This window comes from Formica exsecta, unplaced genomic scaffold (genome assembly GCF_003651465.1).
Source record: "Formica exsecta isolate Colony F162 unplaced genomic scaffold, ASM365146v1 scaffold262, whole genome shotgun sequence".
Lineage (NCBI taxonomy): Eukaryota > Metazoa > Arthropoda > Insecta > Hymenoptera > Formicidae > Formica > Formica exsecta.
Window position 1 is genome coordinate 392,480 of NW_021849885.1, and position 15,967 is coordinate 408,446.

Sequence of the window (15,967 nt, forward strand, 5' to 3'; positions counted from 1 at the left end):
GAAAGAGAGAGAAAAAGAGAAGACAAGATGGAGACAGAAGTACGAGCAGGCGGACCCCAAGAATGCCATTGTGCTTTACAATATCCACGAGCTATGAGCAAGGTTATTAAAGGGCTGAGGTCGTGCCTAAGGTTAAGGGGAAAAGACGGCTGCGGCTGCGGAACCTTCAGATAGATAAAGATAAAGAGAGAGACAAAGAGAGAGAACAAGAGCTTTCTCCTCGCGCATAAAACCGCATGCGATTTACGCTCGCTCGTGCAAGCGCTCTCGCACGTAAGCTGCGTGTGTTTTCATACGAGAACGTCGAAAATATGCGAGCCGAGATCAAAGCTTAAGACCGACCTAACTAGGAAGGATGGTCGCGTACACATGTTTCGTGATAATGGTTAACGTGATGCAAAATACGCCTTATAAGACCAACGGGGGGTCGGGAAAATTGGGCTTTCGCACTTTCCATTTAGTCGCGGGACGAAGAAACGACCCGGGAGGGTTTAAAGCTGAGTGTTATTCTACAGCTAACTGCGTTCGCATAATCGTGTGATTACCTCCGTTAAAACATGGAAAACCGGTGCGCGAAATGAGTAAGAAACATGAGAGATAATAGGATTATATTGTTTGATGTGGAGCAAAATATATAAGCTTTTCACGGGGAAAGTGTTTTGTTAGATTTCTCTAGTTACTTAGCAACGCGTTGCAATTTTTATCAGTTGCAGTTAAATTTAAAGATAGTTGACTAAAATAATTTAGAGTTTGCAGATATCGAATATCGAATGAAGCAAACAAGCTATCGATTCGCGTAATAAATAATGCTTTTGCAAGCGTTGCTACGATTGCATTCACGCTCCAAGAAGCAGGCCTGCTTGATAACGATGAAAAATGTCTGGCACTCGACTTTTTACATTTAGTCGCGTAGATACGCGCTAACGGAATACGAGATCTGTACACGCGGTTACGATCTTGTAAATTGGTTGCTTCGCACGCGACATAAAAGAGTATAAATTTCTCCGAACAAATAAAAATCGTGTAATAGCCGTAATAAACTTTCACAGTATTCAAACTGTTTAAATAAAATTTTTTTGTTCTTATTTATTAACCATCATTCATTGATATATTCTGTGACGTTGATGTCTCGAAAAAAATTCAAAGTATTAAAAAAAAAATTAGAATTGATCAGACAACGTTCAATTAAATTTTCAAACTTTCGTTCCGAATAATTTTTAAATATACAATATTAAAAATGGATGTTTCCGCGATATCATTCGTTTCATTTCTGTGTTTTAAAAGTATGATCGTCAACATTTGAAAGATCTAAAGAAAAAGAACAATGCAATAAATTAAAATTTAGTTGAATTACATTAAATATAATTTACAGTTGAATCGTCAAAAAGTCAAGAAAATTGAAATGCTGAAAATTAAAAAATTACTAATGCGAATAATACAAATTATTTAATTCCCGAGCTTTTTATGAAATTGTCGAAACGCCTAGAATCGTAAAGCTGAGAAAAATAAATATTTGTGAAAATGTAATTTGTAATTCTTCGTGTGATTTTTCTTTTTAAATCTCCCTTTTTTTCATAGAATAAAAAAAGATCGATGCTCCGGAAAAGTTAAAGCATCGCGGTAATTGAAAAGCTCGCATCAGCATATTGCGACACGCTATCATATTTGCTAAATTGAGTGAGCACTGACCTTGCGAAGAACGCTGCGGCTGCGCTGGCCTGCGCCGGCGTCCCGGGCACTCCGCTCACGTTGTATGAGTACTTGGTCTCCTGGTACACCTGATATGCGCTCGACGGTTTCGAATGCGATGATCTATGGTAGTAGTGATCCCCGCTGTGGTGACTTTTCTCCGACTGTTGCTGAGCGATCTTACCCAGACCGTAACCTTGCGCGGACGAGGCCAGCATTTTGCCGTGACACTTGTCACCCTTTTCGCACGAGGAGGGTGGGTGGAGAAGATGCGATTTCTCGTGCGCGGATACTAGCGCGGACGCCGGCTGCTTGTCGACGGCACCGTAAACCTTAAAGTCGGCGTAACCCTTTAGCTCGCCGTAATAACGCAGGTTCTCGACCTTGTAACCATGCCCGACATCGTGGCTCTTGGCTTTGCTGACCTCGTGCTTGTTGTAGCCGGCCTCCTGCGAGGCCGGCTTCATCCTTTCCGCGCTACACTTGCCGACTGCCGCAGTCTCGCCGTTGCCGCTGTGGAGAGCGACCTTCCCCGACAGCTTCTCGATCTTCAGCATGGATCTCTCGCTCGGACGACCTTGAATCGCGTCGCCGCTACTGTTCCGATTCGACTCCGACCCGGTACCCTTGTACTTGTCACACGTTGTTACCTCGCCGCACGAACCGTCGCAGCCACCGTCCGCGAAAACATTACCGACGATGACACCGCTAGCGATGTTGCTACCGTTGATCCCGCGGGTCTGTTGCTGCTGCTGATGATGATGATGATGGTGGTGATGATTTTTCAACGGTTCGATGTAACAACGCGAGGATAACGTTGCTTCGCAATCATCGCCAGTCTCCTGTAGCAAGTTCTCCTTGCTATTGTTATTGTTGTTATTGCTACTGTTATTGCGCACGTCGCACGCTTTGTGGAAGATTCGTTGTCGCGCGATCGGGGCACGTGTTGCTTCTCGCGCGGTCGGCGTGATACTGGCCAGATTAGAGGGCGTCTCGGCGCCATGAGTGCTGGTGTTCCCTCTTCCCCCACTGGAATTACCGCCACTGCCACCGCTACTGATGCTGCCACCCCCGCCGCCACCACCACCTTGTCGTCTGCCCCTCTCCTCCTGTCGAATGATAATGCGACGTACTATAGTCGGCGTGTAGTACTACGATTCATGCACATTCTACCGTTAATGCGCCGGGTATATATCAAGCCGCCGCCACGTGAGCTGCTGAGAAAACGGAGCAATAATGGTAGAGCGCGATCAAGAGCGGACGAGAGTTTCTTCTTAATCAGTTATATATATAAAATGACGTGAAATTTCGGAATAAATCACTATTTTTATACGCACACACATATATATGTATATATATATTCTTTTTACATCACATTTATTTCCAAAAATTAATTTTTTAAATAATTCTACATTAAAAATATCGCGTAAAATTCTGCGATATAATTATCGGATAGCCTCTAATGATTATAACGTTGATCTATAACGTCTCGGAATAACCCCCGCACATCAACTTTCAGAGGTACGACACAAACGAGACTTTTTTTATATCTTATGGCTTACCTGGATCTTCTTAAAGTCGTCCTGTCGTCTAGACACCTCGATGTACTTAGGCGGATCGGCATGATATTTGGGTGGCGGTTCCACTACTCTCGACGGGGCCTCTTGATAGCGCGGCGGCCTGTCAAACTGTCGATACTTGGGCGGATCGATGTATGGATTATTTCGATAGCCGCAATAATTCGGCAGCTGGCACTCCGTGAGATCCGACTGCGACCGGTTCAGCTGCAAGTGATCCGACACGTTCGCCAATGTTTTTTGCTGCTCCTGGTGACTCTGTTTGCCGTGCTTCGCGGCTTGCGACCTCTCCTGACCACCAGCGTAAGATTTGTCGTGAGACTTGGTCCCTTTGTCGGCACGCTCCTTGCATATCTCAGACTTTTCCCTCTTCTCCTGGCAGGATGGCGGTCCGTCGATCTCGTAGAATGTCAGTTCTTTCTTCAGCTTTTGATGCGACTTGTCGTGTTGCCGTGGATTCTCCGTTTTCACAGGCGGATTTATTTGGTAGAATGTGAGCTCGCGTGAATCCTGGGACTTGGAGCGTATCTCCTGGCACAGATGGTGTTGCCGTTCCGGCTGAGATTGACTGCGTGAGTATCTTTGATCGAGCCTCGAACCGTCCTGATACTTGGACCGCGGGTATCTTTCATTGGCACCGAGTTTGTGCCCGTACTCGAGATACTCATCGCCGTACTTGAAGAACTGTCGCGGTTTGTACTTCTCCTCGAACTGTGAGTAATTGTATGTGTTGAAGCCGACTTGATTAAAATTTCTGCTAAGATTCGTGGAATCGTAATCGGTCGATGTCACCGCTTCCATGTTTATCTGGAACAGAATGGAAAGAAACGTTATTAGAATAAAAACTTTGAGATTGTTATCTTATGTCTTCCCTCTTTTAATTTTTATTATATTATAGTGTAATTCCAACATTATTTTTTAAAAATATGTGCGGTTAACGATTGCGACATATTTCTCGGCGAGATGCCGAGGCGACGGATAAACCACGAGACAAGCATTCCCAAAGAATTTACGTGAATCGCTCGACGAGCGGCTTCGAGAAAGACGAAGAAGGGCAAGAAGCTGAACTCAGAGGCAGCAACGGCGGCCATAAATCGGGGAGGCCCGTCTTCTTAAACGCCGGAGTATTTAGCGCGAAACAAAAAGCCGCCGTGAGATAAATAAAATCTGACACCGGGAGGGCGTGCCGCCGCTATCCACCACATCGTGTCCTGAATAAAGCCTTGCTCGCTCCAACGAAGAGCGACAAGGAAAGACAAAAATGATGCACAAGAACCCCGTCAGAATAAACTGAGAGGGTTGAAGAAGGCTCGGAGCTCGTGTCAAAAATCAAGCCGAGAAAACCGGTTCGCACCTCAAGACCTGAAAGCTGATCAGTACACATGTATACAGTCTGTCCTAGGAATACTTATGTATAAATTTTTTGAATTTTGGAAAATTAATAATTTTTTTTAATAATTAAGTTTGGATACATATATTGTATATATCTCTTTTTCTAAATTTGAGATATTCCAAAATTTGAGCGCTATGACTTTATATTTTTTTTTATGAAATTGAAATGTAATTTTCCTAAGAAAATTTAATATAGCATTATCATTCTTAACATTAAACATTTTTGCAAGTTTCTCTCTTGAATTAAAAATCTATAAAAGTAAAGTTTATCTTAAATATGCGGAAAAGATTAAGATATCGTTACTAACTTTTTCATATTTATGCCTTGTTTTATATAAAATTCTAGATTTTTATTTATTTACATCATTTAAATATTGCTACTCTGACATGAGAGAAAATTGTTCAAATTGATTGAGTGAGTTCGTAGATGAAGTCGTGGAGAGCCTAGGACCTGGGACACCCTGTATATACGCGGGACCACTTTCAAAACCGATGTATCCAAGATCACATACGATCTCGCTTTCTTTCCGTGCGAGCCCCTATTCAGAACGCTGCGAGGCACGATGAACAACCGAGATGCCCGGACACGATTAGCCGCGGCGACTTCGCGAAAGTCGGCTCGCAAAGTTAAAGTAACGTCACCTATCTCGTGTTCGTCGTGATAACGAGAGAAATGTTCGATCTGAGGCCCAGATGGTCGCGCGAGTTAACAGAAGAGAACGAGCCGAGAAAATTATCGATCGCGACTTTCGCAGGTACGATGATCACGTTTGGCGATCGATCTAATATGGTTTCACGGGTCACCCGGTACGTACTCGGCACTTCGTAACACGCTCTGCGAATCGGGAATGCCCCTGCGGGGCTGCAGTTATATATTACAGCTGGTAATGAAGTCTCTCTCCACGGCAAGAGCAACGAGCTACCGACGAGGCCTTGTTTATCGCCTCACCTCAAATATACAATTAACATGTTGAGAAAACGCCCGGAATATCATGTTGCCACTATCTCTCTTTCTCTTTCTCTCTTTCTCTCTCTCTTTCTTTCCGTTTTCTCCTCTTCCTTTCTTCCTTCTTGCCAATTTCTTCAACCCCTTCCTCGAAAAGAAAATCCACGTGACAAGACTGAGACTGACTCGCGGAGACCTTTCACTTTTATTATCATAGTGCTCGTTAGAGCGACCATTCCAAGAATGTTAACTCGGAATTCATCGCTAAAGGGACTTTAATGTCCCTCCATTTTTACGGAACTTTGCGCCCGTAACGCGAAAATGTGGCGACAGTGTCCGCAATAAATCCTAATAAAGTATGACGTAATTAATTTGCCCATTCTTCAATTTGTCTAGCGCTTAGTTCAAGCTATTACCTTGCAAAATGATAAACTCGATTTTCCACACTATTTACACTTCATTCTTGGCTGTCGGAGATATATCCAGCGCGCGAATACTGTGTATAATAATTTAGTAACGATCTAATTATTTGGAAAAACAGATTTTGTTTAATTCATCCCCAATGTATTTATCTACAGAAATAAATCCGAGGCTTTATGTTTGCATATAACAGTATGTAGATATACATGTATCAGAGATAAATATAGCTGCTGCGTAAACATCGCTGTTTTAAAATTTATAACAGATAAATATTCAAACAAATACAACGTGCCATCGTATCAATAACAGTGAGTTTTGGGCTATCCATCTCGATAGATTATTGGATTCTGCTTATCGTATAAATCCAATGACAGATATAAAAAATATTGTACGACACCTCGAAATAAAATATCGTCGTCGCATATCGAATCGGTTATATGTACGATTTCTCAAAGCCATAAAAAATACTCGTTACTCGTGATAGAATGTTCTGAATGAACGCACGATACGCCGTTGACCCCGATGCGAAGATGCCATTATTTTTGCGATGATGCTGGATGACGTGTGGCATTATTAAATATCATTAAAGAGAAACGCTGTTGGACCCGCGGGAAATCGTATGATGCGGTTTGCACATTCATGCCAAATAAATTTTATACCCACATATATTCGCGTGAAATCCTTGCACTGGACGTACCACACTTCGATTTTGCTTTCATTAATTATTATAGAATAATATTACGCACAATATTAAAATTGTATATCGAAAATTCTTTCTGTCGCATAAATAAATAAATAAATTTTTATATCGCAATACGATGTTATTACATTTTGACAATCATATATTTTTTTATTGGTCAAAATTATTCAATTAATTAGTAATCAAAATAATATGATACTTGTCTTGTCTTATAGAACCATCAATTATTTTATATCTCGAGCTATCTCCAAATATCGAACTAATATTTCTAATATGAACTGATTTGTTCAACAAATGGTTTTTGCGGATATGAGACATGCGACATTCGCAAAATTGATCAATGCACTTCTCATTCGTCTTCATCACTCATTTACGAGTGTAGCAGATATGTTCCGATGATAATGAAAGCGTAGAAAACGCTTGCACGTTGCAACCGCATACCTATAACTCATTCCGTCGTATAATTTGGCAAGTCTAGCCTCTCCGTAGGGTGTCGAAACGAATCGCACGCATGTATCGTCATAAATATTAATAGAATCTTTTTTTGGCAGGTTCCACACCGCGGAAGAAGATAATCATGTTGTTTACGCTGCCAATAACAAGCTCCGTCGTCGTCGGGCCTCACCGTGTACGAGCGGGGCCCGTTTCGAAATGGGGCCCCATAATTACGGTTGCCGCTGAGATTATCCCGGTGCAACCGGTGCCCTGTTACGAAGTGTCCGAAATAACCTCGTTTCTCATTAGATCGACGCGTGAAAATTACAGCAATCGAAGGTTAATCGAGCTAACATGTATATTTTACGCGGAATCATGTTAATGAAAAAATTACATCAAGTCTGAAGTGTTACGACGGTAATAATTTATATTGATGATTGAATACGTATTTTTGGAAAAGTGTTACAAATACATTATTTTAATGCAAATAATATTTCTCTTGATAGAAATAAATTTTTGATTAAATTTTGAATAAAATTTTGATTTAAATTTAAAATTTTTGAAAACGGTGAAAATAGATATTATCTTAGAATATAATTTTAATATTATATAATAAATTCAATTTCAATATAATATTTTACAAAAAATGTGCGTGTAGATGTAGAGATATATATTTTATTAAAAATTTTATAAAATATAAAATGTAACGTTATTAATTTCTCCATATAAACCTCCCTTCTCCTTTACTTAATAAATGCAAATAATAATAATTGTAGAGTATATTTTGAATTTAAATATGTTGCATTTAATTCAATTCTATATATTCTTAATTATGTGACAAGATTGTGATAATATCTATTCGTATGAAACTATCAGCTGATTCAATTGAATATATTCACCAGGCAAATCGACTTTTCACAAAGTCGGTGATTCAAATGTTCATTTGCTCGCGGCCTTGCCGGCTACAAAACTATAATTGTATAAAGAAACACAAGCCACGAGTGGCAACCTCTCTCTCCCTCTCTATCTCTGCAAATTTTGAAATTATTAATTTAACTGTTCCCCTTTAATGCTCCTGCGCCCGCGGCTAATATTTCCCTCAGAGACGAAGATGAGAGTGCGCAGGATAGAAACTATTAAATAAAGGAGACAAAAGCATAAAAGGAAAAGGCGGGGAGACCATGGGACAGAAAGAGATAGAGAAAGATGAAAAAGACTAAAGGCAGAGTACCCTTGGTTACCGTGTAAATGAGGCGATGAACAAAGTTTCGCCTGCAAACATCAAATAAAGGTAGGTAACGCGGTTAGTTTCGGCCATGTGGCTACTCGTGAAAATGCTGAATGACAAGCAAGAATGTCATAAGGGACGAAAATGATTTGTTTACGAAATCCATATAGCTGAAATGCGGGCGAAAAAGATTTTAAACCTGTTTCACCGATGTAACGTAATCTCACGTGCAGAGTTTATTATAATTTACAATCTGAAATATTAAATTGTTTATATATATATATATATATATATTTCTCTCTTCTCTTTGATATTCTCGTAAAATGTAACATTTTCTGGCAGCTTAATTTTAACGAGAGCGAACTGATCACTGTTACTATACTTGCCAGTATTGTTTTTTTACGATTTTAATTAAGCTCCCGAAATATGGAGATGCGATGTTAAAGCTTCGCGTATTCAACAACAGCGTCAGCATGCAGTGACGTATATATTCAAATTGAGTGAGAGCCATAACGCCAGAGTGACGAGTATTATTCATAACTAACCGTAGCTGAAAAGTACACGACGATACTCGGTGTTATAACTGGATTTTCCATTTCCCCGGAGGGATATCAGGGATGGTGCATCCGATTTTCACGGCGGACTGATCTGTCTCAATGTTATCTGCCCCTCCATTGCGACCAATCAAATTAGAGACGCTTGGTTGAACGGTTGAATGAAAATCTTCGATCGTTTTGTCATTCGTACTTTGTTTCGGTAGCGTGTAGTGTTATGGCAAGGAACAATCATGATTCAATGCGTTATTAGATTAGCGTGAATGCACGCGTATATATATTATACTTCGCAATTATTCATCATCGATGTATTACCGCATCTATGAATGTCATTGCAAACATTTTTATTCGTTACACTAATTGTATAAAAAGTTTTTTTATTAATTACTAAAAAATATACTGATTATATATTAATAATTTGTTTAACTTTGTAAAATGCTTTCCCTCTCATTCTTCCTTAATTGGACAAATAAACAAATAATATAAAACATAAACTTGTGAATACACAAGAAAAACACAAGAAAAAAATTTTATTTTTAATCACATCATCCAATGAATAATTTAAAATTTTCCTTCTTTATCTATAGACAATAATTAAATTTTATGGGAAATACGACATTGCGTTTTTACGTACAAGCCGTTACCTTCGTTTGGCGACTATCACGGGAACGAATAAATTTCCCGATTGACGGACTGGCGCGCCAGAAAAACGGACAACGACCAGAGAAAAAGCCCAGACAAAAGGATGATTCGCGGATAACGGATGAGGTTGGAGAATCGCGCTGGAAGATATAGAGGCCGAGCAATCTCTTACGGTTGAGTTTGCACCACCCGGGGAAACCTCCCTCGATCACTTCGAATAATCATCGCGAGACACACGAGACTCTCGCATCATCGCCTCCGCGAAAATGAGAAAGTCTAGAGTAAAAATCTGGAAAAAGTAGGGAAGGGGAAGAGGAGTACACGTACATACGGGGGCACAGCGCGCGCACACATACGAAAAGTCTCGGAACAAAGCAAGAACGACGAGTTGCGGAATAACGATCACGGTATTTCTAATACCGCGGACAGGTGAGAAGAAGATTGATCTTGAAGGGCGTCATTATATACGCGCTTGCGTGAGATGGAGCAAAACTGCATCGCGTTCGTCGACAAAATAATACGCGTCGCGTAAAATCGCACGCCCTCGTCGCGACAGTGCGCCGCAGTTTCAATAATGAAATTTGTCGCATCGCGTTAAACATTTCACTCGATATGCGAGCGTGGCTCGCTTAATGCTTCTAGTTAAATAACGAATCAAATGAGATATTAAAGAATTATGCATTTGCTCCCCTCGAATGTTGTGCAGGACAGTATCGCATTCCTCATTCATGTACCACGAATAAATAACTCGATTAAATCGATTAACATTTCTGCATAATTACGCGATATTATATTAAAGTAATGAAATAATAATAAACTGCTGAATTCATTTTTATCGACTACGAATGGAGCACACAACGATGGTGTACATATGGTACACCATTCCTCTGTATCCACGTTAACGATACAACCGGATAGCGTGATTTTCGCCACATTACGAAGCTACGTTGCACTCGTCTCTCTCTTCGAATCTAATCCTGTTTTTCCACAGAGACGGAAAATCACGCAATTAACTGATTAGCGAGATGATTGTGCGTATTATACCTCCGGTAGAACCACGCGAAGCTCACGTCAACGATCGTCCAGTCGACTATTTTCCTTCCATTAAATGAAGATGTGAGATTCATGAGATCGATCCACATGAAAACGCAACGTTTACTCGATTCTTTTTGCTTTTCTTCTCCGTATGTGGCATTTATATCGGGAAAATTTTGTTAAAATTCTAAATAATTAATGACAACTATCTACGTTAGCTAACCAAAAATTTTGTTAGACAGATATATACATATCGATATTTTGCGACGGAACAATCGGTTTAATGTGATTCTACATTATTTATTGAGTTGATAAAGATTTAAATTATTCAGACGTTTTGCCAATCCAATCTTTTCCAGCGCTATTCCTGTTTTTTCCCTGCCTTTCTTTTCTCTCTCTTTTTCACATATACATACACGGATATAAAAAGATATCTGTATCTTCGAACAACAGTTACAGAAACTAAGTCGATTTAGGAATTAATTGAATACGCAATTCTAAGGAAGGGGAAATTGAATGGCTTCGTTGGCAATGCATGCCGATCTATACAAAAAACACCAAAGAATTCATAAGAAATATGTGAATACATACAGCATCACAGAAATCACGCAGATTCTTTTCAAATGCCATCTTTTTACAGTTTTTAAATTTTTATTATTAAATATCTATTTAAAAGAGAGAAAAAGTGCAAAATAAAAATTATGCTAAAATAAATTTTGCTTAAAATAATTTGAATAATAAGAATTTTTTTATATGTTTGAAGACTTTTAATTTGCTCTCGATCATATAGAAAATAAAAAATTAATAACGTTATGACTGCGAAATAAACAACGATTTTTTTCAGCATTTTTTCAAGATCTGTGAAAGTTACGCGATTTCGGGAACACCCTGTAAATGTTGTCTCGACGACGTTACCTAATGCATGCAAAGAGACGATATCGCATATATACAAGGAGCTATAAAATATTCTTTCACATAAAATAGCGTTATATGCATGTACTTGGATTGTTGCAAGCACTTTTTATGTGTATTTAACAAATCGCAGACATCGATAGACGGTTAAATTAGCATTTTGCGAGACTGCGCGCAAAACGGTGAGAAGACAGAACGCGAAACACGTGCGGCTGGCAGCAACATTGAGCAATCGAATTGTAGCTTTGTTGGACAAAATCAACTACTACATAACTTCCAAACAGTATTTACTTTCCGCGGAGGGTAAGAGCCGGCAAACTCTAACGTTCATTTGTCGAGAGTCATTTGAGTTGTTTGACTTGTTCTGTCTCTGTGCGGAGTAATTCTCCACCGACGAGTTTACCACACCCTGTCATCGGGAGATGGGGTTAATCCGTCAAAGCTCACTTAGCGCGCTCACTTCTCATCGATATAGTATAGACATGTGTCTATATTAAATTGTGATATATTTCCTACAATTTTTGTTATTATAATTATTTCAATTTTATCTTTTCCAATAAATTCTCTAGTTATTATTAATGACACAATATTTATTTTATTTCTCATTTAATTTTAATAGATACACGATTAAATATTAATATTAGAGATTCAACTGTATCTTAAACGCCAAATTGAGCAACAATTGCTTTTTAGACTAACGTATTAAAAAAATAATGCTCGAGCACGAGGATAAAAATACGTCTCACCGTCTGATACCGATGAGAATTTTCGAAAATATTTGCGGACGAGCGTATTGAACTTCGAATTTGGGGTGAAGGGGCGCGGCAATGCTGTATGTCGTAGGCGAAAACGCCGCGAGCCTTTTAAAGCCCTCTGTTATCCCTGGCGGGCTCCCGAAGGACACTCTTATCTGCCGGCCTCTGTTTGCTTTGCGGATCTTAACAGGGTAACGTTCGCCGCCAGAAACGGTCCAGGAGAAGTTCCACATCGACCGGCCGGGCGACGAGAGCGCGCGCGGAAGGAAGGACGAATAGTGAAATAACAGGAGCGAAATGCGTGAGGGAGAAAATGGGGAAGAAGAGGGCAGAAGAGGGCAGAAGAGGGCCCAGCAGCGTGCCCGGCCTCCAAGAGGAGAAACGGCCATTCGGATAAGACGACAATCCGCTGCGCAAATGCCACTGGGATTTAGATCGGACGTCTCTAATGGCAGCGGGATTTCAATGGCAAATGGCACCTGCCAGATCCTCGCCGCTTGTTTGGCCAAAGGATTTGCAAAGTCTGACGGGACAGGCGCGCGCGAGAAGAAGTATCCAGAAAAAATTAAAGACCCACTAAAGAATTCCGTTAATCTCGATCTATTCCGCTCGACTGATCGATCCATCCTCGGGAAATGGAGTTCTTGCATGATTGGAACTTATATATTGAAAGAGCTGTTTATGCGTAATAATTTCAAGAGATATAACTTATGTGAATATTATTGTATTCGCAAAAACTTGTGTGATATCGTGTATAAAAGTAAAAATTTTTTATACGATATTATTTCAACAATGCAACATGTTTTACTTCCATAGAAAAACTTTTTGTACCACGTAGTATCGATGTTAACCTAAAATAATTTACGATTTTGCACTCGCGTGATTTCTTCTTCTATTTAAATTAAAAAGTACATTAAAAAGCTACTCACTCTTAATTATACAAAACAAAGTTATTTACACAATCAATAATATAAGAAACATATCACAGAATATACATGCGTTATTATACAGAATTCAACGAGGACAATAACGCAAGATCTAATGACGATGGTAGTTCTCACGACCTTTCGATTCAACCCCGTCGAACTGATCACTGAAACAGGAGCGACAAAAAATCGTCCCTGTAACCGGTGCAATCTCGATAAGGCAGAGACGTCGTCGTCCGAACCCGAGCAAGGACCGTGGCGAGCAAACAATCTAACAAGCAAAAAAAGTCCCTTTTATAGCACGAGAGAGAGAGAGCGCCTCTCTTCCGCTGCTTGTTAAGAGCGCCCCGTTTCTGGACTGCTTTCTTCCCTCGGAGGAAGGAAAGAGAGCTATAAAAGGGAAAGATATAGAAAAGAGAACGGCGAGGAACAACAGGGGGGGGGAGGGAGGGAGGGGGGAATCGCGTCCTTCGTTAAGGGACGTCAGTGTGGCACCTGGTGCACGATTACGCCGGCAACGCGTGCACATGGGGTTCGCGTAGTTCCGGGGGTTGAAGGGCCGTTGGATGCCTGACGACATCATGACGGATGGGAACGTCAGTGTCTGCTCTCCTCCTACGTCGGAGCTAGAAACGAAAACACCGCGTATCGAGCGCGTTTTGTTCCGTTCGTTGTCCACTTTCGAGCTCTGTGCGGTCTCGCGATGCCAAAGTTCCGCGTCACCATCGATCATCCGATGATCGCATCTTGTGTATGTTACGGAAAGGAAGATGCTGTGAGGGTCCATCGGGGTCGCGAGAAGGATAATCTTACTAGGAACATAGTATCGATTGAAATGCGGTGTCGGGCATTAATAGCGATATAATGAAATCTTTGAGCGTGATATAATTGTAGTCTTCAAATTGAATATTTTAAAGATAAAATATCTCAGAGTCTTTTAATTTAGATTGTAAAAACAAGAAATGTCAAAACTGAATTGCAGTAAAATATATAATGTGAAAACTTGAATTTTATGAGAGATGTATGAGATATATATATTAATAAATCTTGTTATAGAAATTTTTGATAAATCAAATGCATATAAAAATGTATGAAATTTATTTGCATAATATAAGATTGTTAATCCTATTCATGCAAATCTAATCCGACTTCTAATATTTAAGTATCCGATTAATTGTTCAACATACGAAACTTATTTAAAACTTTCGATTTATAACTTTTGCTAGATTCTATCTAAATATTAAAGAGAGTAGAATTATTATGAAAGTTCTTCGCGAGATATAAAGCATCGCGGCGAAAAACCAAAGAGGAAAGGCCACTCGCCTGCGACAAAAGCTCTGCGCTGAATCATTACGCCCTTACGAGCTCTTTGATTTATACGTGGGGAACGTCGTTTCTAAAAGACGACAAAGAAATTACTCGGCATTCGTAGGCTCGCTCTATTCGCCGGCGAAGGGTCGCGAAAGCAACGGGCGTCGTAAAAAGCAAACTTCTCCGTCACGGCCCAATTTCACGGGATCTTAAAGTCGCGAATAACTGTTCACGCCTTCGAGAAATCTGATAAATGTCAACTTACGGATAAAAAATACTGGAACACATACATCAAGCATGTAAAACATATGGCCAGCTGTTTTAGTTTTTAATAGCATAAAAAATATTCCATCTAAGCTTCGAAAAATAATTGTCTAAAGAAAAATAGCGATTCTTATTAACGAATAGAAATTATATTCCAATAGGATTTTGATCGATAAGCTTAACCAAATGTGGACATGAAAATAATTTTCTTTGCAATTAAAAGTTAGAAAAATATACAAATTAAAAATAAAAATATATAAAATCATAATAAAATATAATTACTCTGAAAATTCAGAGCATAAAAGAGTCAATATATAATGGCCGAAGGAAATATTATAAAAATACCAATTGCTGTAATAACAAGCAAATACGTGTAAAGATAAAAAATTGCTACTGTCTTTTCGCGCTAACAAGAGGAAGGAAAATTTGATAGGTTTTAATCCTAAATGGTATTCGAATACCGAACGCCATCCCTCGATAATCCATTATAGTTCTTGCATCCTCCCTATACCCAACACACATCCCGTCCGTGACTCGTACGTTTTCTGGAATTTATCAGACCGGATTGGATCGTAAATGGGTTTTATATGGCACTCCGGCTCGAGGGTGAACTGCAAAAACGCATTCGGGGATAGAAAACATACCGCGTGACAAAGTATCGTCATCAATGAGAAATACAATTGTTTCTCTCTGTTGTATAATATATCTAAAATCCTAAATCTTTATACACATGCATACAAATATATATTACATATTTTTATATTAAATAATTTAATCATTCAAAATGATCAAAGATCATCAAAACCATCATCGTTAAAAAAATTATCCGACAGTATCTACTTGCAATGGCTTTTGGGATCGTTACTGGGCAGCGAAAATGTGAAACTGTGGATTCAAGTGGAGATGGCGACGAGTCCCTTCAAAGTCAAGGAGTGAAAAAGGACTCGAAACGGCTAGCGCCGTCCCTATGCTATATTTACGCACTTGCGGTAGTCACGCCAAATTCCACGTTCCACCACGATGGGGCACGAGAGTGACGAGGCGGGAACGTTAAGGGCGAAGGGAAAAGGACTCGAAACCGTCCCTATGCTATATTTACGCACTTGCGGTAGTCACGCCAAATTCCACGTTCCACCACGATGGGGCACGAGAGTGACGAGAGTGACGAGGTAAGGGCGAAG

General features: G+C 39.8%; 1 protein-coding gene across 4 annotated transcripts in view; it reads right to left on the reverse strand.

The window, feature by feature from the left end:
* LOC115236908 overlaps positions 1-15,967 on the reverse strand; it is a 227,792-nt gene that overhangs the window by 109,595 nt on the left and 102,230 nt on the right. For all 4 annotated transcript variants that reach the window (XR_003884276.1, XR_003884277.1, XM_029809640.1 and 1 more), the window contains exons 5-6: positions 3,252-4,073; positions 1,690-2,798 (exon numbers count right to left, since the gene is read on the reverse strand). Coding sequence is in view for 2 of the 4 variants with exons in the window: in XM_029809640.1 (XP_029665500.1) it covers positions 1,690-2,798; positions 3,252-4,073 (1,931 nt within the window). In the remaining 2 variants the exon portion in view is untranslated. The remainder of the gene's footprint in view (positions 1-1,689; positions 2,799-3,251; positions 4,074-15,967) is intronic.